The sequence below is a fragment of the Hemibagrus wyckioides genome, linkage group LG26 (genome assembly GCF_019097595.1).
Source record: "Hemibagrus wyckioides isolate EC202008001 linkage group LG26, SWU_Hwy_1.0, whole genome shotgun sequence".
In the NCBI taxonomy this organism is placed as follows: domain Eukaryota; kingdom Metazoa; phylum Chordata; class Actinopteri; order Siluriformes; family Bagridae; genus Hemibagrus; species Hemibagrus wyckioides.
This window is the reverse complement of record NC_080735.1, coordinates 14,999,175-15,027,084: the sequence shown is the minus strand read 5'-3', so window position 1 is coordinate 15,027,084 and position 27,910 is coordinate 14,999,175. Positions and strand designations below refer to the sequence as shown.

General features: G+C 38.6%; 1 protein-coding gene across 3 annotated transcripts; it reads left to right on the top strand.

Annotated features, from left to right (window-relative positions):
- Window positions 1-1,350: 1,350 nt before the first annotated feature.
- On the top strand, window positions 1,351-22,282 carry slc2a15b (solute carrier family 2 member 15b). 3 transcript variants are annotated; one of them, XM_058379932.1, is made up of 13 exons: window positions 1,351-1,415; window positions 1,833-1,912; window positions 11,039-11,137; window positions 12,212-12,372; window positions 12,552-12,676; window positions 15,422-15,567; window positions 16,238-16,370; window positions 18,121-18,308; window positions 18,671-18,781; window positions 19,097-19,198; window positions 19,299-19,374; window positions 19,798-19,925; window positions 20,129-22,281. In XM_058379932.1, the coding sequence occupies exons 3-13, from the start codon at window positions 11,093-11,095 to the stop codon at window positions 20,396-20,398; spliced, it is 1,485 nt and encodes a 494-aa protein (XP_058235915.1). In that variant the 5' UTR covers window positions 1,351-1,415; window positions 1,833-1,912; window positions 11,039-11,092; the 3' UTR covers window positions 20,399-22,281. The 3 variants fall into 3 exon arrangements, with proteins under 3 accessions (XP_058235915.1, XP_058235914.1, XP_058235913.1); XM_058379931.1 differs by having other exon boundaries at window positions 1,356-1,415; window positions 1,768-1,912; XM_058379930.1 differs by lacking the exons at window positions 1,351-1,415; window positions 1,833-1,912 and adding an exon at window positions 9,966-10,147 and having other exon boundaries at window positions 20,129-22,282.
- Window positions 22,283-27,910: the final 5,628 nt, after the last annotated feature.

Here is a 27,910-nt window from a genome sequence, read left to right as displayed (position 1 = left end):
CTCTGTGCTCAAGTATACAACAGCTTATGGTCATGTGCAGTATTGTACAGCAGAGCTGACTGACTAATTATACCTCTTGCCCAAATGTATTATGGTGTGTTTTGTTTTTGTTGTTATTGTGAATTGAGAAACTATCTACTTCTTGATAAGTCATTTTAACAATGTACTAATTATAATAATTGCATAAATGTGATAATAATAATGTTTCACACAATGTTTGAACTTTATTTTCTTGGTCAAAATTAATGCATAATGTGTCTTTAAACATAGTATGTCTTCTACCTTAAAGATATCATAATATACTGAGACCAAATATCATGAAAGCTGATCATAATCGCATGCTTATACATCAGCCAGGTTAGTCCGGAGAATTATGCCCTAGAACTGATTCATAGATTATCCAATTTATGGAGAAAATAAAAACAATAAAATTATATGAACTGTAAAAAGTATAGATATACAATTTCCATTATGATGTTATTTGCCATTTTTAATTTAAGGTAAAAGAAATTAATTAGCTAGATGTCTTGCTGGATACTTGTCTAAAAAATGAAGAATTATTATTATGTGAGAAGAGGTCTGGTTCATGTAACTTGATTGTGTTTCTAATAAAAATCATTTTATTACCAATCCATGTATGCAATATGCTTTTACTCACCACAGATCATTCTTTACATTAAAGAAATCCCTGGAAGGCTGAGAAAATTAATAGCTTTGTACTTCCAAGGGGTTGTTTTGGCAGAGAGGCCATTTGTATTCATACTATTAATCACATTATATATAAAATAACCCTCCTCTGAACCAGGTTGCATTTGTATTATTCAAAGAAATGTTTAAGGTTCCACTTCAGAATTCAACGAGAGCTGCCTTTCAAACTAGGAACTTTGGTGCCATCTAGTGGATTTAAACACTATATAATAATATTGCAAATGTAGTAAAGTATTATAAAATGTTTTGTATACTCAGTTGCAGTAGTGCAAAAGTCTTAAAATAAGCATCTACAATACAGTTTGTAGCTCGGATGACGGAATGTTTGTGTAAACAAGGTCCAGCATGTTCGGACTCTCATGCTGCAAAAATCCACTTGCTGATGCAATTTAGGGAACACTGATTTTAGATTTGCATTGTTGAAATCTCCGGTGACAATAAACACGTAGGAAACGTACACTCCGAATATGAAAACATTGGTGAACTTTCATGGTAAATAACATTTTCTGCATCTAACAGTCACATACATGAACACTCACACTTCAGGATCATTCAGCCATTGACAGGATCTCTCTCTCTCTCTCTCTCTCTCTCTCCCAGTGTGTGTGTGTGTGTGTGTGTGTGTGAAAGCCATGCCCCTCCCTCCCTTTCTTAGTTTCATTTTCACTAGCCACACAAACCCAGTTTTCAGGAAGCTTTAGCTAAAGGTAAGAAACACTTTTAAAATTACGTAATGACAAAGTGTAGACACTAGAGTTACTTTTAAAGCTATTAATAAATTAATTTATTATGTTTATCATGTTGTCTTTCATGTTATTTTTACATATATCTGATACAAATATGTGGTTTTGATTAATGGGCAACCCACTGTATTTTTTTTATTATTTACTGGGATAGAAGAGAATTGAAACGTTAGAGCATGCTGTTTTAACATGTGAGGAGCACGCATGTTAATATGACAGTTTAAAATACATAAGATAAACTATGATATTATATCAGTAAACTTTCTAATTATGTCATTAGTATGTAATTAAAACAAGACTTTCACTTTCTTCTGAGACTTTGCCGGCAGCTTCAATTGAAGAACTTTGTTTGCACCACCGAAACCTTTTTCGTTCCAGCAGAATCTCTTGCTTACTCCGAGGACTTTGAATCTCCGAACCTCCTTGATCCACTCCATCAGGACTCTTATCAACGAACCAATGCAAGTAAAAGTTACAAATTATTTTAGATCCGCAATGCTAAGCTGAAGCCCCTTTATTAAGGCGAATCCTAATTACCTTGACAATTCTCACACGTGGTAATCAAAACTCGATCTGAAACTTGCCATATTTGATCTCTTCTCTAGTTCCTTATCTCTCTCTCTCTCTCTCTCTCTCGTTCTGAGTTCCTCCATATTCCCTTCCTTACTCTCAATCTCTCTTTGCCTACTTATCCGCTCTCTATAATCCTTATCCTGTCTTTTATGTATGTGTGTCGTAGTTAGTATGTGTTGTGTGTTTCTGTTTTATTAAATGCATTTTATTCACGAGTGATTGTCTCTGTGCTTTGCTCACAATTTCGGGGTCCCTGAACATTGCTCTTGCTATGTGCTAAATTACAGCTAGTACTTTACAAAGTAGTTATTCTTTCTTGGCCAGGAAGATAACTTTCCCTGGAATTAATACATAATTATACTGTCTGTTCGCTGGACGAACAAATCAAATAATTGTGATTCTCTGACAGTTAGTTCTAAAACCCCCATTTGAATATTTATAATTAATTATAACTAGTTATAATTAATTTAAATATTTAAATGTCGAGCTAGATTCGCTACATGGCCAAGTTTTTACCTGCTCAGAACCAGTTTAGCGCATCTGACTGGATGCTGGAATTAGTATAACAGATGTGGTCTGAGTAGCCAAGGTGGGACAGAACTCTGCATATCACAGGCTGAGGATGTTTGTGTAAACAAGATCCAGCACATTCATTCCTTTTGTTGGAAATTCCACATTCTGACAGAATTTAGATTTGCATGGTTGAAATCTCTGGCAATAATAAATAGTCCATCAGGGTGAGCAGTTTACAGCTCATTAATACACAAAGTCCATCAGGGGTTCAGCATTCTGCCACTTGCTAATAAACAAAGTGCCTACTTAGTGTAGGCGATTGGGGGAATGTGCACTCTGACTATAGACACAGTTATGAATTTCCATGGTAAATAGAAGGGTCTGCATATAATAGTCACAATCTTCTCCAGCAGTGAGAAAAGTCAAAGTCAAAACTCAAAGTCAAAGAAACTTTGTCACTTCAACCATATATAGCTGATGCAGTACACAGTGAAATGAAACAGCGTTCCTCCTAGACCAGAGGTGCTACACAGAACAAAAACAAAGTACAGTTGATGCGGACAGACATAGAGCTAAACTATACAGTGGAACCTCGCTTAACGAGCATAATTAGTTCCTGAATCTTACTCGTAATGCGAAACACTCGTTAAGTGAAACAATTTTTCCCATAGGAATCAGTGTAAAATACGATAATGCGTTCCATGCTGAAAAGAATACTCAAAAAATTTTCTATGTAAATAATTAATTTATTTTTTATAATACTATCTAAAGGTGTTTTTTTAATTATTAACACATGATATAAAAAGATTATTAATAGAAATGAACCTGGAAAAGAATAAATAATCAATAAAATAAAAAGAAATAAAAACTTATGAAAAAGAAGGTCACTCCTAGTGCGGGGGAGACAGAGACAGGGGGAGGAGGAGGGCGAGGGTTATTGAGGGGCAGGAGGAGAACCTTTCACCAAGGGATACTCTTCTTCACTCACTGCGGTCTCGACTGACTCACTAACTTAAATCTTTTAGAAGCAGTGGCACTACTGGCAGTTTCTTTAGCATCCTTTTTTACTAGCAAGCTGTCTAGAGACATTTGTTTTTGCCTACACTTCAAAATTTGGCAAAAATGCAACACAGCATTATCATTAAATAAATTTGTAGCGTGCATTTGTAATGAGGAACGAGCACTAAACACTGATAGCCGAGAAGCTGCCTAAAGTTGTCTTGTCGTCACTCATTATGCAAAACATCGCTCGTTTTACAATTTGTTTTGCTTGTTATGAGAATCACTCGTTATACGAGGTGCTCGTTAAGCAAGGTTTGACTGTACTTCTAATGATTCGCCAGAGGCGGACTGTGTTGGATCCATAAGCATTAGTAGTCATGAAATGTAGCGAGGATCAAAAACCGGAAAATAACCCAAAACCAAAAGGAGCAAAACGAAGGCAATAATCCAGAAAACAAGCAAGGCCATACACAATAAATTAAGCAAGGCTTGGCACGTTTATAACTAAAGCAGAAACGGCACTTAAGCTGGGTGCGCCATGCTTATATGTCCATGTGGGAACCCGGAAGTGAGTTTCAAAACTCAAGAGAAAGCTCCCTCTGGAATTCAGGATCAGGACTAGATGTGACAATACTACAAGGTGCAATTAAAAAAAAAAAAAACTAAACATACAACATAAGTGCACAGGATGACAGAACAGTGCAGACAAACAAGACACAAAGCTCTGACTATGTGCAAAAGGACAGTGTTTGACAGTGAGTGCAAAGTAGGAGAAGAAGCCAGGTTAGGGACAGTGAATAAGAGTATCAGAATTTATTTTGGTTATTTTTGTGTGTGTGTGTGTGTGTGTGTGTGTGTCCGTGTCCAGCTCAGTTAAGTTCTCTGTTGAAAACAGTTCTCTGTTGTGTGTGGGTGTGTGTCCATGTCCAGCTCAGTTCAGTTCTCTGTTGAGACACCTGATTGCCTGAGGGAAGAAACTGTTCAATAGTCTGGTTGTGTGGGTGAGAATGCTTCAGTACCTTTTTCCAGATGGCAGAAGGGTGAAGAGTGTGCGTGAGGGGTGTGTGGGGTCATCCACAATACTGTTTGCTTTACGGATGCAGCATGTGGAGTAAATGTCTATAATAGAGGGAGGACAGACTCTGATGATCTGTTCAGCTGTCCTCACTATCCGCTGCAGGGTCTTGTGATCCAAGACGGTGCAGTTCCCAAACCAGGCAGTGATGAAGCTGCTCAGGATGCTCTCAATGGTTCCTCTGTAGAAGATGGTCAGGATGGGAGGAGGAAGATGAGCCTTCCACAGCCTCCGCAGGGAGTAGAGATGCTGCTGGTCTATCTTGGTAATGGAGCTGGTGTTGAGTGACCAGGTGAGGTCCTCCACCAGGTGAACACCAAGGAATTTGGTGCTCTTGATGAACTCCATGTTGGACGCGTCGATGTTCAGTGGAGAATGGGCATTCTGTGCTCTCCTGAAGTCAACAACCATCTCTTTTATTTTTTCCACGTTCAGATACAGGTTGTTAGCTTTACACCAGGCTGTTAGCCGCTGTACCTTCTCTCTGTACGCTGACTCGTCATTCTTGCTGATGAGACCCACCATGGTCGTGTCATCGGCGAACTTGATGATGTGGTTGGAGCTGTGCATTGCTGCACAGTCATGAGTCAGCAGAGTGAACAGCAGTGGACTGAGTACACAGCCCTGAGGAGCTCCAGTGCTCAGTGTGGTGGTGCTGAAGATGCTGTTCACGATCCGGCTGACTGAGGTCTCCCAGTCAGGAAATCCAGGATCCAATTGCAGAGGGAGGTGTTGGTGCCCAGCAGACTCAGCTTCTCTATCAGGTGCTGAGGAATGATTGTGTTGAATGCTGAACTGAAGTCTATGAAAAGCATTTGTACATAAATGTCTTTATTATCCAGGTGTGTGACAGCCAGATGGAGGGTTGTGCTGATGGCATCTGTGGAGCAATTTGTATGATACACAAACTGCATGGGGTCTAGTGATGGTGGCAGCAGGTTCTTATGACAAGCCTCTCAAAGCACTTCATGATGATGGGTGTGAGTGCAACAGGACAGTAGGCATTGAGACAGGACACTGGAGACTTCTTCGGCATGGGGATGATAGTGGTGGACTTTAGGCAGATTGGGATGACAGCGCTGCTCAGGGAGATATTGAAGATGTCAGTGAAGACATCCACAAGCTGTTCTGCACATTCCCTCTACACTTTGCGAGGAATGTTGTCTGGTCCAGCAGCTTTCCGTGGGTTAACTCTGCATAGAGTTTTCCTCACATCTGCCATAGTGAGACAGAGTACCTGGTCCTCTGGAGGAGGGATAGCCTTCCTCACTGTCATGTCATTTTGTGCCTCAAACCAAGCATAGAAGCTGTTCAGTCCATCTGGAAAGGAGGCATCACTGTCACAGGCAGGTGGAGCTAGCCTGTAGTTGTTGATGGACTGGATGCCTTGCCACATGCGCCAAGTGTCACCGCTGCTCTGGAAGTGGCCGTGAATTCTCTGGGAGTGTGCAGGCTTTGCCTCTTTGATGGCTCGAGACAATTTGGCCCGTGCTGTTCTTAGGGCGTCCTTGTCTCCAGCTCTGAAAGCAGAGTCTATGGATTTTAGCAACACACAGACCTTTGGGTTCATCCATGGCTTCTGGTTTAAGCATGTGGTGATGGACTTAGAGACAGTTACGTCATCGATGAACTTTCCAATGTAGCTGGTCACTGAGGACGTGTATTCCTCCAAGTCTGTGGTTTCACTGTTGGTTGCAGCCTCCCTAAACATGTCCTAGTCAGTGCACTCAAAACAGCCCTGAAGAGCAGAGATGGCTTCTGCTGGCCAGGTTTTCACCTGTTTCAGAACTGGTTTGGTTTGTCTGACAAGTGGTATGTATGCTGTAAGTAGCTGAGGTGGGGGCGGGGCTCCACACGGTACGCGCCGGGAATGTTGTTAGAAACAATACTAAAAGGAGTTTAAGCTCAACAGATAAAACTAAACAAATAGGGTCAACCCAAGAATAGTGTGACCTCAATAGGCCTGGTAACATCAGTAATTAACCAAGACAATGTTATCAAAGTTTAGCTACATTCTGCTCTTAAATGTAACATTTAACTGGAAATCTATAAATGCAGCCCTTACAAAATCAAGTCACAATTTACTAAAATATATAATTTAAATAGGTTTTAGATTTGCATTATAACAAACAGAAATGTTAAGAGATGCCTTCTTTTTTTTCAGAAGGTGGATGATGTTAATCTGAAAGTCAGCATCACCAATCCTGCCAACTTTTGAGGATTCAAATCTTCTCCAATACCAATGACATTTATTTTGTTATATTCTGCTCAGTTATATCAGAATTACATCAGTCTATGGACATGATTTTTATTAATCAGTATTCCTAAGCATTCTTATGAGGATTTTTGTTTTATTATTGTTAGAAATGCATACTATATATTCTTTACTACAGTTTTATTGTACCTTAATTACAGTCAATGATACAGGTAATTTGCATTATCTGTTCACTAGTTAAAAGTCTTGAATGATTAAAAAAATCTGATTAAAAACCTGCACTCTGCAAATCTTCAAAACCAAACAGGTTTCAGCACATGACTGCATACTTCAGTGGTGCAAATACAACACTAACAAGTGCTCATTATTCATTTCTAAAAAAAAAAATTAAAAAAAATTAGTGCAGAACTAAACTGACTAATTATACTTCTTGCACAAGTGTATTATAGTGTGTTTTGTGCTTTGTTGGTATATCAGATTGAGAAACTTTTAATTTACTTCTTGATTAAGTAATTTCAACAATGTACTGGTTATAATAATTAAATAAATAGTGATAAAAATTAAGGTTTTGGCATTGACTGTGTCATTAAATGTAAAGTGTCTTCTCTCTTAAAGCTATCATATTATATTGAGACCAGATAAACTGAAAGCTGATCATACTCACAGGCTTATACAGCAACCAGATCACTCAGGAGAATTATGTTCTAGAACTTATTTATAGTATACATTTACTTTTATGGCATTTGGCAGATGTCCTTACCCACAGGAGCTTAGATTTATCTCATTTACACAAATGAGTGGTTGAGGGTTAAGGGCCTTGCTCAAGGGCCCAGTAGAGACAGTTGAGACAGAGCAGGGATTTGAAATCAAGACCCACTAATCAGTTGTTTTTACTGAGCTACCGCTGCACTAGTCAGTAAAACACCCTTTTCAAAGTACACCCCTTGGCTAATGTGTAGCTCTGGTGTTCATAAGCAAAATGTCATTTAGAAAAGTATAACATGGTTTAAAGAAGTAATGAATAAGAAATATGAAACATAAACACAGGTCATGTTACTAAAGGAATGGTTCCTAGAAATGTGTTCTGTACAAACGAATGTTCTTCATGGCTAGAGGCTTCTCAGTTCTTTCAGGCTATCCCTGCATGTGATTTTGTGTCTGTGTGTGTGTGTCTGTGTGTCTGTGTGTGTGAGCACATGTGTACTACAGGTATGCATTCAAGTAGATACAAAATAACAAACCAGTTATTGTAGATAATTGTAGTTATTGTAGACTTGGCTACATTCAATATCTGCCTTATTTATGTGTTTGTTTGTTTCTTATTTTATTTTCTGGAGCAAAAAAATGCATCATGTGTCATAAAAAACTATATTTATCTGAAAGCAATTTAGAGTGATCAGTTCATCGACCAGGATGTTTTTTGGAGGTAAGGGAAATCAGAGAATTAAGAGGCACCCATTCTTACACAGAGAACAAAATTCCCAAAGACAGAAATCTGAACTTACAAGCAATCCGTAGACTCTGGATCTGTCAGGTGGCAAAGTGAAGACTTGCTTTATTGAATGTAAATATATAAAACATTGTTAATATAATAAAAAACAACAGAAACTGTTAATTGATTAAAGTAAATGGCAGAAAACGTGATTTTGGTGATTTTGGATTTTAAATCCAAAAGAGAAACGATGAATAGAGTTGTGTGTGAAAGTCATTGATGGTTTTCGGACTATATACTGATTCTATTCCCATTTTACTGAGAGTCATATGGCCTATGTGAAGTGTGACCTTCATGTGAAAGGCAAAGTTGTTTCATACTGAGTCCAAAAGCCACTGCTGAATTTGTCTACTAACTAGAGAAACAGCTCTTCACATCACATTAGAATAATGGTCACAATACGGGTATAAATTAATCCCTACCCACATTATGTTTCAATGATATGAATAAAAAAAAAACAGTCATAAGACTGAGACAGAGGGAGAAGGAGAGGAACATGTGAGGTTCTTGTGCTTAGACTTTGCATTCTTATGAGTTGACGCAGGAGTTAATACCAACATGCTGTGAAACAGAATGATTATTTTATTTCAGTTGTATAGATTAGACATGTCATCATTATGGATTAGACATTATCCAGGTTCTATAATCCATGATATGAAAAAGGTATGAAAAAATTCCACTGCTTCATATAATTAATTTATCAGCTTAATTTCATTCTTATAGCAGAGCACTATTACATTTTCAAAATCCCACATGGCTATAACAGCAGCTCTGACTATAGTAGCATCTGCAGAGCAAAGTAGATGAATATAATGATTCACTCATTCCAGTCCATTACCAGGGCTTTGTATAACGGATTCTCCAGATAAACAGGATAAGAACATAGTCATTAGTGCCTATAGTGAGGTTTTCTGTAATGGGATGTTTATTTAGCATTTGTAGAAGGAGACTCCAGTGTCAGTGCTATGAGACAGTCAGGGGTAAATTTGTATATTTACATTTTCTTTCACAGACAAATTTGCAGGACAAGGGAATTCGGTCTTTCTAAAGAACATTACATCTGATTTGTTTTTTGTCTTTAAGAGAAAAGGAAATATGAGAGATATTGGTAAGGAAATCAATGCTACTATGACACTGATAACAGGAATAATAAGTGATATGAATGAACTTGTTTGATGGATGGTCAAAAACCTTAAGCATAACTACTGTATAAACAGACAAACCATACAAAATATAATTCTTAAGTAAAGATTGTTAGCAAATTGAATTGACAAATAAAAACACTTTGAGACCTGCATTTTTAGCAAATAAGCCCCTTTAGGTTTGTAACTAACTTCCGGCCATGTTCACTCCATTGTGTTATGTAACATCTGATAATTAGGGTCAGGGGTCAAATGTAAGAGTTGTAAACTAAAAGACATACAATGCCAAAGGACAGCTTATGTGTAAAGAATGTTTCAGGTCACAGATAAGGTTGCAGATTTTCTGCCTTTGCTATTTAATCCCATGTAAAATTTATAGGATTTCTAACCATCATGTGTGAAAACAATAATATAAATTCTCAGGAACTGCCAGTCAGTAGACACCGGACTGTTAGTGCATGTGGAGAGCTGAACACTCTTGAGGAGATGATGCACGAGTCAGTCATGAGAGGTGAATGAGAAGGAGGAGGTGCTGCACACAGGGTGGTAGTCTCGCTCGCAGCCTGAATGCTTTAGAGACAGTTCCAATAAGCAAAATTTACTTTTACTCTGCGTGTAAATTTGTGCATACATTGCTGAATGGCGGTGGAAGGTTTAAACGAGCCAAAAGGGACAATTCGAGGGGTAAGTCACCCAGTTTTGGGTTCTGATCTATTATCGATCATATTTGTATATATAGCAAAGGAAAAGTAAATAATATATTTTAACTAACATATCATTTAGTATTTCTGTAGATTCCCTTTATGTGTGCTCAGAAATCTGACCAAAACATTTTGTTCAACGTTTTAGTGCATCAGTGCAAAGCAGGACACGTTCTTGTGAGAAAACAAACAAATGCTTTCTTTAGACTCTGTAATCATGTGCCTTTTTTCACACTCATGCTGAACTTTTTTTCGCCACTGACGATACACCTCCTAGCCATTTCCATATGCATGTTACTTATTTTGTTTTGTTTTTTAAACCATGACACCCTAGTAGTGTTCCTTACAAAATTTAAAGCCAGTGCTCCTGAATCTGGTAGAACTTAAGAGAGATTTAAGATTGAATCAAAGACTGACTTTGTTCCAAGTCTTATGGCTGCACACTCTCACATGCCTTGACTGTAGCTCACACTTTTGCTAATACAGTCATGTGGCTAGATGGATTACTGTCAGAATGTAATCCATCACTTGCAGCATGCATGTGATATTCACTATTCGGTGGACACTTCAATTCAAATATAATAAATCAATTAACCATAGACTAAAATTTTAGGATAGGATTTTGGATACAACTGATCTCAACCATGACATGCTGGTATTTGAAATCATGACTGATCCATAGCTCAAATGCACTATTCTCATACCTAATATGCTGTCATACCATTTACAGCCCCTTCATAACATTGTTTTATTAGGAGTGTTGGTAACTTGTGGTAATTTGAACTCATACTTATGAATTTTGGATGGATGAACTTGTGTTCCCGGTGATTTTTTATCCCAGGAATTTAATTCAAATTATGTCTTGTTTCTACAGCATTTAACCTCAACCCTGCTAGCAGCAGCATTGATCTCATCTTTTGGCAGCTCCATGCTCTATGGCTATAACTTAGCTGTAGTCAATTCTCCTGCTCAGGTGAGTAACAGATGATATACACAGTACTGAATGAGTGTGACTGTCTATTACTTGTAGGAGAATAGGATACTTTAATACACAAGGAAAACTTTAATACACTAATCCCACACTTGACCCTAACCTTATCTTATTTGTTATGTTCCATCTGAATAACATGGTGAAGCAAATTCTTTGGAATTTGTTATTTCGTGTAAAATTCTGTTGATGAGAAGGTGGACTAATAGTATGTTGTATAGTGCTACATGCAAAATCCATTATTTAGGGAAACTGTTAACTGTTAACACATCAAATTATGAGTCGTTTAAATAACAGAGAATGAGAAGATACTGTATGTTGGTGCTGGAGAGAGAGAGAGAGAGAGAGAGAGAGAGAGAGGGAGAGAGAGGGAGAGAGAGAGTTTGCTTTAATAATAATAACAATAATAATAATAATCATCATACAATTATTATTATTATTATTATTATTATTATTATTATTGATAGATCATAAACCTTTATTGGATACTTAACTCCACTTTCTCCCAGTTTGTCACTTACTGCCCACTAGCTTGATCACATGAGTAGATCACATGTCTGCTACAAAGCAGGGAGGGTGAAAGGTAGCACGTGCTTCCTCTGTATGGCTGCTCATTTTATCTACTTAGAAGCCCCTTAATTACTCTGAACAGATGACAGATTAAAACTTCAGTCTCAGAGCATATACTAGATAATTTTATAAACTGAATTACTTTGTCCTGCCGAGGCCCAAAGCAGCTCAAGCAGCTCAAGTCAAGTAATATGAAAATAAATGTGGAAATTAAAGCCCACGCACTGCAAGTGTAAAAAAAATAAAAATAATAATAACAATAAAATAAAATAAAAAATAATAAAATAATAATAATAATAACAATAAATGACGTTATATTTACATGCTATGAAGCTATATTAACTATGAATGAAAACACTTGTATTAAATGTATAGAAATGACATGAAAAATCTTTGATTATAATTGGACTGTAAATACTCGCACTAATGTCATAAAAAATGAAAAGCAGCTTATATTTTCTCATGTGTACTGTTTGCACCTCCTTCCAGTACATAAAGGACTTCTATAACCATACTGCAGTAAGGCGTAATGGGAGCGGCCTGAGCAACGACAGCATCACGGTGCTTTACTCCATTACCGTGTCCATTTTTGCCATTGGTGGATTGGTAGGATCCCTTACTGTGGGAATGCTAGTCACCAAATTCGGAAGGTACTACACCAAGCTGCAATGTTCTAGAGATTTATTGTATGTCTCATATTATGTCTCATATAGATGATGTCTAAAATTATAATTCACCCACATTAGAGTTCCAGAAGGATTTTGTACAGTCAGGTAATATTTTTCATGAACATTATTGACGTATTTTTCCTTTCTGTGTTTTTGTGTAGAAGAGGGACATTGGTAAAGAGTACAGTTCTAGTGTTTGTAGCTGGTGGACTCATGGGCCTTAGTAGGCATATTGGCGTTCCTGAGATGATCATCATCGGTCGCTTCATCACAGGAATACATTCAGGTACAATGATGTAGTGTGCTAGTATTGTAGTGGCCAAGTATGCCGGTTCAAAGAAGTTCTGAGTCTGCAGCAGTATGGATCCATTCTTTTAAAGAAATGAAGAGCAACAAAGACCTCTCTCAGACCACCTGGCAGTATGGAAGCATCTGCTAGGTGTGTCGCAGGATATTATGGATTCTGTGGGAAAAATTCTATAGAATCTGGTTCGTCTCATATCCTCCTTCTTTGAAGATGTGCTGCCCACTACCAAATTCATTCCTCCAGGAGGAACTTCTCTCACATCTGAGAAAGGGGCCATAGAGCATACTTCTCTCTATAACAACATTTTTGATTCCCAAGAAGGATGGGGGCTATGCCCATTTGTGAACTTGCATGCTCCGAGTTCTACACTGAAATGTACAAGTTTGAAATGTTACAGTAACACTCAAGTTCATTGTGGTTTGTGATGATAAACCAGAAGGATGCCTATCTTCACATAGTTTTGTTTTCGGGGGCAAAGCATACAGATGCTGGGTTCTCCCTTTTTGCCTAGTCATATTGTTCATTCTCACAAAGTGCATGGAGGCTGTATGGAGGGCATCCCAGGGTACACCTCAGGCTACTCAATTATCCAGATGAATGTCTCAGTTGAGACATAGCAGTTGGACATTAACGTACTGTGCTTGCCCACATTAGGTCTCTAGGCCATAGGCTCAACCCAGAGAAGTGTGTGTTTTCTCCCTCTTGTATAACATCCTTCTTGTGGATAGTTTGGGGTTCAACCATGCAGGCACATCTGTCTCCCAAAGGGGGGGGTTCTATCCTTTCTGCTGTAAAGGACATCTGGCTAGGCCAATTTCTCTCTGCTGTCCAGGCGCAGAGGGTGCTCGGCTTATGGCGTTGGCAGCCAAAGCTATTTCTTTAGGTCTGCTACACATGAGATCATGAGTTTCAACTACGGCTCAGGAGCAGGGGTTTTTCACCCCTACAGACACCCCTGTCAGGATCACAAGGGTTATGAATCACAAGCTTCATACCCTTCTTATGTGGACAGACCCCAGTTTCTCGCCTTGATGACTTTTAGGTCATAATCACAAGACTCTTTCAACAGACACCCCCCCTTAGGGTTGGGGAGTGTTTGTAGACGGCCACCCTGCCCATGGCATTTGGAAGGGCTCCTGTCTCTCATGGCACACATTGCCTAAAGATGGGGGCTGTGTTTCTAGTGCTGAAACACTTTCTCCCGAAATTTATGATGTACCAGACCTGGCCTAAGATAGAGACCGGATTTCTCTCACTGAAAGCAATTTTACACTCCAGAGTGCATGATCAAGAAGCAGGCTTCTTGCTGATGCAGGAGCTGAGCCCTGGGCAATGGCATGTCCATCCACAGGTGGTGGAATGCATATGGTAATTTTTCGCCAGGTGGAAGTGGCTTTGTTTGCCTCTGATGAGTCAACCCACAACAGTACCATGTGGCTTTGTCTTTTTAACCCTTTGGGGGTTGGATGCCATGGTGCAAAAATAGCCGAGGCTCCATCTGTATGCTTTCACCGATAGCTCTGCTCACTGGGGTCCTAGCAGACCCACCTGAGTCTGGCTTGTGGACTTAATTTCCCTTCTGGACAGTGCTCCTTGGGAGATTCCTGTTAATAGAAACTTCCTCTCTCAGGCACAGGGGGCAATTCTCCACCCCCACCCTGAGATTTGGAACCTCTGCGTTTGAGGTGGTGGATACTATATTGAACATTCACCTCTGGTGTAATCAGCATTGTTAAGATTTAGTTCACTGCCCTGTAAATACAGTGCTAGTGTTCCATCATACACACCTATTTGAGGCCCTATCACCCTCTACATTGAGGTATATGTGGCAGCCACTGCTGCATTTCATGTGCCTGTTCTCTGGTCTCTGACTTTCTGTGTGGTCCCAGGCGGCTAAGGCTTTCCTGCAGACTATGTCTTCCCTCCTGGGACCTCTCAGTGGTCCTGGAGGGACTTCTCTAAGCCCCCTTTGAGCCAATGGAGTCAGCCTCTGAGGAGTTTCTGACCCTGGAAACAGCTCTGCCATAAGTCGGTTGCCTGGTCCACCCCACGAGTCAACGGAGCAGGAGAGACTGCACCTGATGTGCCCAGTTCAGGTTCTCAGCACTTAGGCTCATTGCTTGAGCAATGAGTGCAATGGTGCACATGGTGCAAGTCATTTCCATTTTGTCTGCTTTGGCAGCCACAACAAAATCGGGTCTCCAAGCAGCATCTTGTGCCGGATAGTAGTATCTCCTAGGCCTATTAAGCACGCTGTGTGGCTTCACCACTAAGGATTACAGCTCACTCCACTAGGTGAATCACCTTGTTCAGCACTGGAACCCACTCCTGGGTCCTCAGTCTTACAGGGCTAGTGCTAGTGCTCTGCTTCCGGGTCGTTCATGTCCTCTGGGACAGACATCTCCCAGCATGTGACAGCATTGGTATTGGCATTCCCATAGCATCAGCCTTCCCTCGAAAGGGAACTACACCATTTCACGTATGTAACCCAGCTCCCTAAGAAGGGAATGGGATGCCGTGATATAGATGCTATTATGACATTATTTAAGCACTTAAATATGCCATTTTGCAAATATTTTGTAATATTTTTCGAATATAAATACATCCACTTTCTCTTTTTAGACAAATACTGTTGACAATATTTTTCCAAATGGAAATATAAGATTTGTAATACATTCACTGTTTTGTTTGAAACTAATTTCTTCTCCTTTTCTACTCGAGCAGGGATCTCTCTTAGTGTAGTGCCCATGTTCCTGGGAGAAATCGCTCCAAAGAACCTACGTGGTTTCCTGGGCCTTGTTCCTAGTATCTTCATCTGTATTGGAGTTTTCATTGCTCAAATTCTGGGACTTCATGAAGTCCTGGGAAAGGTAAATGCAGAAATATAATATAATCTGAATGGAGAAAGAAATGCACTGAAATCTGATTAAACAGAATACACACTTAGAAAGGGGGCTTCTCAGTGGTAGGTTGATGGTTGTAGCTTTATAAAGATGGTCAAGTTGGAATTTTAACTGAAATGGCATTCTAGTGTGTAGGTCTGTAGGATGGAAATGTGCGGTAGTTGGATATAGTATGCTAGCATGCAAGTATGCTAGTTTGTTGGTGATATACTAGTATATTTAATACTATTGTATGCTAGTATTAAAGTATGTTAGTATGCATATTTGCTAGAATGCCAGCAAACTCTTAAGTATGTTTCCAATGATTGTGGTGTGCTAGTACGCTAGCGTGATTGTAGCTATCGGTGGTGGTTCTAATTGGAGCTCTAATTAAAAAGAAAATGAAAGACAATTACACATAGAAGGGATTCCATCAGTCAGAGGTAGAGATAACTCTGTCCATTCCATACATCTCAAAAATTATGTATGCTATTTGCACAATAATCACAAGAATTGAAAAACTTTGGCTCATCAAGTCATGTTTCTCATTTGCAAATGTTTTGAAATCCTCTACATACGGAATCTCCTAAAATATAGACTATTAATGCCACACTCTTTTTTCTGCTATAGACTAAAATGTCATGTCTTTTCTCCATAGGAAGAGCACTGGCCTCTTTTCCTCTCTCTAGTTGTGGTCCCAACATTTGTCCAATTAATGATATTGCCATGGTTTCCTGAGAGTCCTCGTTACTTACTGATTGAGAAACACAACATTCATGCCACTCTTAATGGTAATTTTACTATTTATTCACAATGTAAAAATTGATAGGAGCTTTCTGGCAATGCCCTAAATCCCCTTTGTTAAAGTCAGGTAAGAGCCATAATACAAATGAACCAATTTTTCCTTTTAAATCAAATATAGTTGCATCAAGGTTCCTGGTATGCATATATGTAAATATACAAATACATTGGCATAATATTTTTTTTTCTGACTTCCTGTCCTATATTGGTTCATTACATGATGGTCATTTTAGTATTCGTGTTTGATAAATGATTAAAACTAATGGTCCATGAGTTTAGTGATGTCCTGGATTCCTTTGGTCTCCTTCTGCATAGAAATAGAGCTACTCTTGATCTCAATATATATCTTATGGGTTCTCTATTGATAAAATAAATATTGAGGTTGCATGTTCTTTTAATCGTAAGCCTACTGTGTTCACTGTCACTTTATCTAGTCCTCTTGGTATTATATTAACCCTTTCACTGCAAATTAGTTTGCTGAATGCTGTCAGAGAAATGCTACTACAGCCAGCTATATCAGCTGCTGCTGAGCTTCTTTCAAGTCCATATAAATTCAATTCCCTTTTCTACGCCTCAAGCGATTTTGGCCTATGTAGCTCCCCTCAAATATAGACTCAAACCCAAAGTTAAATCCCAACAGTGATTTGCTGACCAGTATTGTTCAAACCAGTTGTCACTTGACTTTAAAAGTGCCCCTTGCATTTCTGCTTTTTGTTTGTTTTTCTATCTATTTAATAATATTTACTTTTCAGTTTCTAAGAATAATTTTGTTGTTTTATAATCTTTGTAAAGCAGCATAGTCAGTGTGTTTAAGTTTGTTTAAATGTGCTCTAGAAAAACAATTTACTTCTTTTCTCTCTGGTGCCCTCTGGTGGGAAAAGTTTAACTACTAATGTTGTTAGTTGCTCTTTGCCTCCCTCTAGCAATGATACAAGGTTGAGTTGATTGTCTCCTTGAGGTGCAAGCATGTGTACTACAATGCAGTATGCTAGTAAACAAGACTTCCCTTGGTTTCATGCTAGTAGGCCACTGGGTTATAATAGTGTGGAAATATTTAAAGTCTGCAAGCACAACAGTGTTCAGGTATTATTCTAATGTCCAAGGATGCAAGAATTATAGTGCTAATTGGTTAGTGTATTAATGTGCATGTTTGTTAGTATGCTAGCGTTACTATCTTTGTATTGAACTGAGCAGTGTGCAGTAGTGTGCAGCAAAGCAAGTGTGTGTATAAGGAATGCTAGTATTAAAGTATGCAGGCATATCAGAAAGCTAGAATATGTTTCCCAGTATTCTAGTGTCCCACTGCAATCAAAAATCCAAAAATACAGCACACATTTCCTATAGTCCTGTGCTTAAGCATGTAATTATGCTATAGTCTGGCCAAAACTAGCAATTTGGTGCTAGTAGAACATAATTGTTCTAGGTTTTAAGAGCTATTACTGGTATTTCATAGTATAGTATAGTATAGTATAGTATAGTATAGTATAGTATAGTATAGTATAGTATAGTATTATATAGCATAGTATAGCATAGTATAGTATAGTATAGTATAGCATAGTATAGTATAGTATAGAAGAGTATATACACTGATCGGATCTGCTATATAACTTTAGGTCTGTTGCACAAAATCAAATCACAATATACTGTAGGCTACATTTTTCTTGAAAAACCAGGGTTATTTCTAAACATTTGGGGTTGCTAAAATCCTTTTTTTCAATTGTGTGCTGGTGTTATTGTTAGCTCTTAGGTGGTATCGAGCAAAAACTAACATCCAAGCAGAGGTGGAGGAGATGCAGAAGGAGCAGCGCTCACTCTCTTCAGTGAGGACCGTCTCAGTGTATGAGCTGCTAAGAGACAGAGCTGTACGTTGGCAGGTCATTTCAGTCATGGTCATCAACATGGGCATGCAGTTGTCCGGCATTGATGCAGTGAGTCAGATTCTATGATATGCCTAAAGGATAGTTATATACAAATATATGTTACATAGTATGAAGTATAAAAAGGCAAATTACCATAATAAGCATGTATCACTCTGATCATTCCTAATGTTATTTTAAAAATCTTGCCACCTCTTATACAACTTCCCCATCTCTGTGCCATTAGATATCTTCTGATTGGTCCTCAAGTTTAGACTGTTTGGGTCAAAGTCAACTTATGGAACTACTCCATCTCATCCTAACAGTGCATCCTAAAACCTAATTCAGAATTTAAACTTTAATTTTTAATGCACTTTTGTAAGCCAAAGAATGATGCTTTATGCAAACATTTAACTTACCTACCTGTTTTTCAGATTTGGTTTTATACAAACGACATCTTCGAGAATGCAGGAATCTCTGTCTCACAGGTTCAATACACAACAGTGGGCACAGGTGCCATTGAGGTGATTGCTGGACTCATTGGGGTAAGAAAACACTCACTATTACTCTCATCTTCACTCATGAGTCTAATGAGCATGAACAGCATAAGATCTAAACCCATAGTTATCTAGAAAAAATGTAAGATTTGCCACACTGGTTGGGGAGAGTCTAATGAACATTCAGACCAATCCTGGTGAGCTCCACTCCTTCCCTTCCTTTTTCTTCTCTTCTCTAGACAGAGCCTTTTGACTACTTATTCTCGTTTTGTGTTTTATCACAGACGAATGTGCATTAAAAGAGAAATATTAGCAGGAAGCTAGTTGCCTATTTTGATATGCTCTTTTCTGCTTTCTCTGAAGTGTTTCACTATCGAGCGAGTAGGTCGCAGGCCTCTGTTGATTGGTGGATTCAGCTTTATGGGCATGTGCTGTGCAGGCATCACCCTTTCCCTTGTTCTGCAGGTAGCAGCTTTACCTCAGTCATTTATAAATTTGTCTAAGAACAGACCTTAGAAAGGACTGCAATCATCACTTCATTTTGGCCTGCCTTTTTTTTTACCAGGTTCACGTGCCCTTTATGCATTATGTTAGCGTGATCTGTGTGGTGGGCATCATTGCAGGATTTTGTATTGGGCCTGGTAAGACAATCAGAAAGCTTTATTTCCTATACAATTTCCTGATTTTGGCATACCCCTCTCCATCTGTGGCCAGATAATAATAATCCTGCTTTTGTCTTTCCACTTGATTAATGTCACTTTTTAAGTCCTAAGAGTTCTTTGTTCTTGATTTTCTGTAGTCTGTAGCCCTGGGTGTACCATAACTCTCATTTGGTTCAACTTATGACTCTTCTTTTGACATTTTTGTTTGTGTTTTGTTTAAAAAACACAAACAAACCTAACCCTTAACCTTTAACCCTAAATCTATATACCAGAAACCGTCTTCTCTTAATAGACCAAGCTCACCATATGCCATAAATTACTTAATGCCACCCTCTGGTGTTAGTTGAAGGAAATGATTGCATTTGTAGTACATTTTAGTAACAGACATTGGTCTCTGCACAGCTGGAGTGCCCTTCCTCATGACAGGTGAGCTGTTTAAGCAGTCACACCGACCCTCAGCTTACATTGTTGGGGGAGCACTCAACTGGATATCTAACTTCACTGTCGGATTTGTCTTCCCCTTCCTGCAGGTATGTTTGTCCCTCTAATGCGTAATGTATTTCTGCTTGATTACTGCATATCTTAAAGGAATGTAGGGTGTGATTTCAAGAGGTCAGATGGCACTAATGGAGAGATGATGAAAGTGAGACCTAAGGTTCTGTTTGAAACAAATCCTCATGATGCAATATTACTCAAAAAGCTGCCCAATATATACATCAAATCTTCTTTCCAGATGTCAGCAGGGGCTTTCTGTTACCTGGTGTTCTTCGGCATTTGTGTGGGCGTGGCAACCTATGTCTACTTTGTCATTCCTGAGACAAAGAACAAGACGTTTGTGGAGATCAGCCAAATGTTCGCTTCAAGGAACAACTGTGAGCTTGAGGGTGAACAGCTGCCCATCACTGAGAATCCTGGCCTCAGAATGAAGAACAGATACGGAGCAATGGAGAAAAAGGGGAAAGATGAGATGTACATGTGGAGTGATGATGAATGGATGGGCTGATATGGAAAACAGTTTTGTTTTATTTTTCTAATGTGACTTTTGGTGCTGAACAATCCACACATTAATGTTCTCTGTAAAAAAAAAATAATAATACAGTGAACTAAGCAGATCCTGTGAGACCCACCATACTATTTTATACCATATATTTCTCAGCCACTTCCCAAAAGACATCTGAAATAGTTTTATAATGATTAAATGCCCTTCTTAATATAAGTTCACTAAAATATACAGTTGCCTGACCAAACAAAATAAATAAGAAAGTGTTCAGTTTCTGTTTAAACCCAGGCATGTTGATTAATTTTTTCCAAATTTCTTATTTTACTCAATTAAATATAGTTCCAGGAACATTTTCACAAATATGGTCCTCTGGATTGGTTTAACCTTTGCTGTCCAAGTAAATATTCTCAGATAGTGGTCTACATTCAGTAACGTCCTCACATCTGTAGCCTATTTAACACTAAAGTGCAGGAGACTGTATATATGATGAAAATATGTTTATTTTAGTAAAAAAAAAGTAAACTATGAAACACATTGAATAGGCTAAGCCTATAGGGAAATATCTGTGAGATGTTTAGCGATTCTAGCACCTTTTCCTTGGTACTGTATTTTCATTATTCCAGTGAGGAGTTAGTCTTGATGTTACTGATGTCACAAGGAGAAGAAATGTGTTGCTAAATACAAGTAAAATTTTAAAAGGTTGGGTTTTGCTGCTTGCTTCTAAAAAGAAAAGAGCAAGAATTTATAATCTCACTCAATTTTCCAGTGATTAAAGTACTTAAGTGCTGCTGCATTGTTTATTTAGAGGCTAAATCCCACTGGTACCACTTTCAGGCTGTAGTCATACAGCATTGAGAAAACTATTATACAAAGTGAACAGAGACCAACATGCCACTTAACTAAAACTCAGGTCTGAATTTCATTCCAAAATAAACTTTTTGCACCAGTGAAGATCACATATTGATGAATACTGATATCCAAACCATTTAATGTGAAATTTTTTCCTCTAAATATTTTCATGTTTTATCCCATTACCAGCTGCTTATGTCTTTTGAAGACGATGTATATTCAGAAAATACTATACCATGTAATACTATACTATGTAACGGTTATGCTTTACAGTAAGATTCCCTCAACTACAATTACGTATAGCATTAGTTAACCTGAATAAATGTCAACATGAATGAATGAAAGTCATGAAATGTCAAAATTATTAAGTAATTTAATATATGTATTGGTATATTACAATTAATATATTGTAATAATATGTTTATATTACTATATACACCTGCATTTACTAAATCGATTTAATTCAAAAACAAGTACTCGTAAATTGCCAAAAAAATTAATTAAAGTAATACTAAATATTGAATGTAGTTGAATGAACCATTGAATGGTTTCCAGGTGCATTAAAAGCTTTACTTGTGCTTTAATTAAGTATTAGTTACCTTGACAATTTTACTGATAGTGAACTAACACTAAATGTTAATCACTATTCATAGTAAGAACCGTGATGAATATCAGTTAAGGGAACCTTATTGTACAGTGTTACAATGTTATAAAGTATTTTGACTCATTAACAGAAAGCAATAGACATGTTAATTTATTACATATTGACTTGATCCTATTTGTAGCATGAGAATTCATTTTTGGCTTGCTCTGTACAGTCAAAATGGGTGTAAGGAGTGCATTTAACTTATTATTTGAATGAAATATACAGTCTTACAATAAGTCAAATGCTGTGACAACTGTATATTCAGAAATACTTTCATTTTATACATCTCAAGCAAATACAAAATGTTGTTTTTACAAAATACTTGCAATGAAGTGTGACTGAAATTGTGTATTAGTAAAATGCATGCATTATTGTACATGCATCCATTGGTACTGTGTAAAGTCTGAAATGTATCATATTGCATTTTAAATACAATTATAAATGTATTGTTGGCTACCATTTGTTTTAACAGGGTTAAAAAAGGTTGGCTGTCATATACCTCATAATTTTTGTTAGATACTACAGTAGGTATAACCTGCCGTATATATGTATGTAAGCAGTTTTGTGTTTGATCCTGCATTTGACCTAGAACCTAACTGGTAGGTAATGTTAAGTATAAAATTTATACTTAAATTTTCTTAATTATCAAAGCTAGGAATTATACACTATATTGCCAAAAGTATTCGCTCACCCATCCAAATAATCAGAATCAGGTGTTCCAATCACTTCCATGGCCACAGGTGTATAAAATCAAGCACCTAGGCATGCAGACTGTTTTTTCAAACATTTGTGAAAGAATGGGTCGCTCTCAGGAGCTCAGTGAATTCCAGCGTGGAACTGTGATAGGATGCCACCTGTGCAACAAATCCAGTCGTGAAATTTCCTCGCTCCTAAATATTCCACAGTCAACTGTCAGCTGTATTATAAGAACGTGGAAGTGTTTGGGAACGACAGCAACTCAGCCACGGAGTGGTAGGCCACGTAAACTGACGGAGCGGGGTCAGCGGATGCTGAGGCGCATAGTGCGAAGAGGTCGCCAACTTTCTGCAGAGTCAATCGCTACAGACCTCCAAACTTCATGTGGCCTTCAGATTAGCTCAAGAACAGTGCGCAGAGAGCTTCATGGAATGGGTTTCCATGGCCGAGCAGCTGCATCCAAGCCATACATCACCAAGTGCAATGCAAAGCGTCGGATGCAGTGGTGTAAAGCACGCCGCCACTGGACTCTAGAGCAGTGGAGACGCGTTCTCTGGAGTGACGAATCGCGCTTCTCCATCTGGCAATCTGATGGACGAGTCTGGGTTTGGCGGTTGCCAGGAGAACGGTACTTGTCTGACTGCATTGTGCCAAGTGTAAAGTTTGGTGGAGGGGGGATTATGGTGTGGGGTTGTTTTTCAGGAGCTGGGCTTGGCCCCTTAGTTCCAGTGAAAGGAACTCTGAATGCTTCAGCATACCAAGACAATTCCATGCTCCCAACTTTGTGGGAACAGTTTGGAGCTGGCCCCTTCCTCTTCCAACATGACTGTGCACCAGTGCACAAAGCAAGGTCCATAAAGACATGGATGACAGAGTCCGGTGTGGATGAACTTGACTGGCCTGCACAGAGTCCTGACCTCAACCCGATAGAACACCTTTGGGATGAATTAGAGCGGAGACTGAGAGCCAGGCCTTCTCGTCCAACATCAGTGTGTTACCTCACAAATGCGCTTCTGGAAGACTGGTCAAAAATTCCCATAAACACACTCCTAAACCTTGTGGACAGCCTTCCCAGAAGAGTTGAAGCCGTTATAGCTGCAAAGGGTGGACCAACGTCATATTGAACCCTATGGATTAGGAATGGGATGTCACTTAAGTTCATATGCAAGTCAAGGCAGGTGAGCGAATACTTTTGGCAATATAGTGTAGATCAAAAGTATTTGTGTCTATTTTGTCAGAATTCTACTAATTATTTGCATCTTCTGAGAACTGCTGTTGTAATAATAATCATAATGATGACTGTCCTGTGTTCATTCCTGAACTCCTATTCACAGTTTGCTCATACTCAACATTGTTTTAACACAGTACTTTTTGTACTTTTTTGTAACATGCATTTGCCTGATTTGGAAAAGTTTGTCATAAGAAAAAATAATAAAACAGATTAATGAAACAGGACCAGTACAGTTACATCAAACTACATTAATGCATACCCTAATCAGGCATAACACTGTGAGCAGTGAGAGGTGAAGTGAATAAGGTAAGTGATGATCTCCTCATCATGGCACCTGTTAGTGGGTGGGATATATTAGGCAGCAAGTGAACATTTTTGTCCTCAAAGTTGATGTGTTAGAAGCAGGAAAAATGGACAAGCGTAAGGATTTGAGTGAGTTTGACAAGGACCAAATTGTGATGGCTAGACGACTGGATCAGAGCATATCCAAAACTGCAACTCTTGTGGGGTGTTCCTGGTCTGCAGTGGTCAGTATCTATCAAAAGTGGTCCAAGGAAGGAACAGTGGTGAACCAACGACAGGGCTGACCAAGGCTCACTGATGCACATGGAGAGTGAAGGCTGGCCCGTATGATCCAATACAACAGACGAGCTACTGTTGCTCAAGCTGTTGAAGAAGTTAATGCTGGTTCTGATAGAAAGGTGTCAGAATACACAGTGCATCACAGTTTGTTGTGTTTTGGCTGCAAAAGGGGGACCAACACAATATTCAGCCGGTGGTCATAATGTTATGCCTGGTCAGTGTATATTAATATGTATATTCTACATTAATATTAACTACAATAATATGTGTACACATTTTGTTATTTAGTTACAGATCATGATACATAGGAGCTATGGTGTGTTGTGACTGAATATCAAGACACCAGAATATGCACAGACTAAGATGCATCAACACTGATACTCTTAGCACACAACAACCAACTTTGCGATGAGTACATTAGTAACGAACATTAGTAGTATTGGCATGCAAGAAAAAATGTCAGCAGATAACCTCAGGGCAGTGACAGTAACAATCACCCCATATCTTGATTATGTGGGATTTTAACACCTTCTTAATGTTTTGGAGCCCATGTATAACGTTCTCATTCCCAGGATAAGCAAATTTTGTAATTAAATCAACTTCAAGACACAATCAAAATAAAGCAGTTTTCATGCTGAACGTCTACACTTCAGGCACAATATGTTTTACAAATTACTGCAAATGATACATCCATTAAGATGGATATAACTCTATATCTTATTCTTTCTCTCTCTGTCCCACTCTTCAGCATAACTGAACTTGTTTGATGTTTTTACATTGTTCTGATATTATATCAGAATTAATATCAATGTTCCCTCCCATGAATGGGTGATCCAAAAAAAACCCTTTATTAAGTCTACTCAGTGCACATAAGATGCATACACAACTGACAGATCCTGTCATGCGTCCACTGAACCCCATATCAAATGCATCAGCCCCTTCCCCTGAAAGGCGCATGCAGACACACACATACACCCCTTGTCAAAAACACAGCCTGAACATGTGAGAGAGCACTGGCATATACCACTGAAGTGCTTTCAGCACCCACACAGCATGCCACAGAAACCTGGCCTGCTGCTATCGACACTGTAAAAAATCAACATGTTTGGAATATTTTGCAAAGCTTCCAATGGTTCCAGAAATCTCTACTTTGGATCGCACCTACAGCTACAGTGGGGTCCAGCAGTCTGAGTGCACTACTGAGAAGTGTTTTATATAGTAAAATAAATATTTTACTATGGTTGACCCAAACTTAACTTTGCTTTAGTAATAGCAAACGAAATCCATTGAGCTTTCACTCATCTTCAGCAAGTTCAGCAAGTGGAATGAGGTAGGAATACATTCTCATATAGCAAAAATAAGGTCCTAAGCAGAAGGTCCTGAAATGCCTCCAAATCTCTGCTGTTAAAAAGTACTCACAGCATGGTGCTAACACCACCCTGCTTTATTATAACGATGGAATTGGCCAAACAATAAGCGGTCTAAGAGAGCTTTCATTTGCTTTTCACTGAATGCTTCCATTTCACCAAAATCTACCATATCTCTTCCAATACCAATCTGCCTGATTGATGGAGTGATGTAGAGAAGGTTGTCTTTCGGCATGTTCCTTCATGTTCTTGACCACCCTCCACCCCCACTCCCTGGCTAAAGCCCTTCTTTCCTGTTTGTTTATTTTGGCTAAGTGGCCAACTCTAGGAAGGCTGTCTTGGGGGACTGACAACCTTTTTACCATTAAAACTGATGTGAGCCATTGTATTCAAGAAGGCCTCTGCAACATTTCTGTGCTCAGATCTGTCACTCAAAACAATTCTGTCTTAGAGGTCTCTGAATAGGTCATTTGACTGTATGACAGTTTGATTTTGGCTTTCAGTCTTTGCTCTGGTAATGGGTGATATGATGCAGCTTGGTGGAAGAACTGTTTGTTCAGGAGAGGTTCACAATTTCCTTCATGAATCCTTGAGAGGGTATCTACTTATGTTATGTTTCTGTACATGTGGTTAAACCTTGACTGAAAAGTTTTCAATTACCCTACGTTTGCTGGGGGGTTAATTGTTTTGTGGATTTCACATATTCAAAGTGATCAGTGCTGGACAAAAATAACTGCAATATACCTCCCACCCTCCAGAGGTCTCCCTCAGCCAAATTCTAGCCAACATCCCACTAATCACAGACACCTAAAGCTCATCTCATTTAATCTCTTTAGGATTGTTATCTTGGCTCTTAATTTTAGATTTCTCTTGACCATGTGTTCCTCATTTGTATTTGTATATTGATCTCTGCCTACTTCCCTTTTATTGCTTTGTTATTCGTTAGGTTTTGGATCACGTTTACGTTTACATAAAATATCTGCTCTAGAATACGACTTCCTGTCATGTCAGCTATGTTGAAACTACAATGGTACACTGAGTACTATCTCTGTGTGCACATTCTTTTGTGATTAACACATCGACAGTCCCAAACTGTTCTTGCTGAATGACAGTGTGTGTGCATGCATGTGTCTGTGTGCATGTGTACATGTGTGTACGTGTGTGTGTGTACAGATAATGGGGATGATGGACATCTGAAGAGGGACAGAAATGCTCCTGGAATGCACTGATCTAAGTCTCACATTCTAATATGTCCAACAGTACATCCCTAAAAGCATTCCAGGCATCTCTCTGAACCAGACAATACAATGAATTCAGCATATTTATTAATGGAATCACAATCATTGAGTCTATAATGATTTACTGCACAATTTAGTGAGATAAAACCTTTTAGAAAATTTTACAAGAAGTATAATTCATAAATGGTAGCTGTAGTAATACAGCAAATGTAATCAATTTTCAGCACAGAATACAAAGCTTCCTTTGTGCCCTTCTGGTGCAATCAAAGAAAAATCCTTCAAAGTGCTTCTGAAGCAGTAGTAAGTGAACCTAGTTAAAATTTTAAAATCATATGAATTGCAGTTTGTGTACTATGGTGAAATTTATACAAAAGGGAAAGTGAACATAAAGCATGTTAATAAAGTGATGGGCCACAACAAGCCACCAGAATAGCGTCAATGCATCTTGCTATAAATTCTGGCACAATGAACCATTCTTCAAAAAAGATATTCATTTAATTCATGCTTTGATGATGGTGGTGGAGAATGCTGGCAAACACATAACGACTCTCTAATAGGTGTTCCCTTGGGTTGATATCTGTTGACTGTGAGAACCACAGCATATGATTAACATCATTTTTATACTCAATAAGCCATCATGTCCCCTGGATGGGGATGGGGTCATTAATTATGTCCTATTCCCATTAATATGTCATGTGGTGGCCTTATAAGTTTCTCATGGTGGTCTTTCTCCCAGACAAGGGTCACAGCAAAAGTCAGGATCCCATTTAACCTCTCACCCACACACACACACACTCACATGTGTACATACTGGAGGAGTAATTGGTTCCCCAGGTCACCTATGCATGAACACAGTCCTGTTTCCATTATGCAATGGCTGATTTTTTACAGCGACTTTTACAGCTG

Excerpts from the sequence above, each read along its gene's own strand:
- slc2a15b (XM_058379930.1), top strand. The coding sequence starts at position 10,103 with ATGGCGGTGGAAGGTTTAAACGAGCCAAAAGGGACAATTCGAGGG. Across the intron at positions 11,138-12,211 it reads TAGTCAATTCTCCTGCTCAG|TACATAAAGGACTTCTATAA; the intron begins GTGAGTAACAGA and ends ACCTCCTTCCAG. Across the intron at positions 18,309-18,670 it reads AGTTGTCCGGCATTGATGCA|ATTTGGTTTTATACAAACGA; the intron begins GTGAGTCAGATT and ends CCTGTTTTTCAG.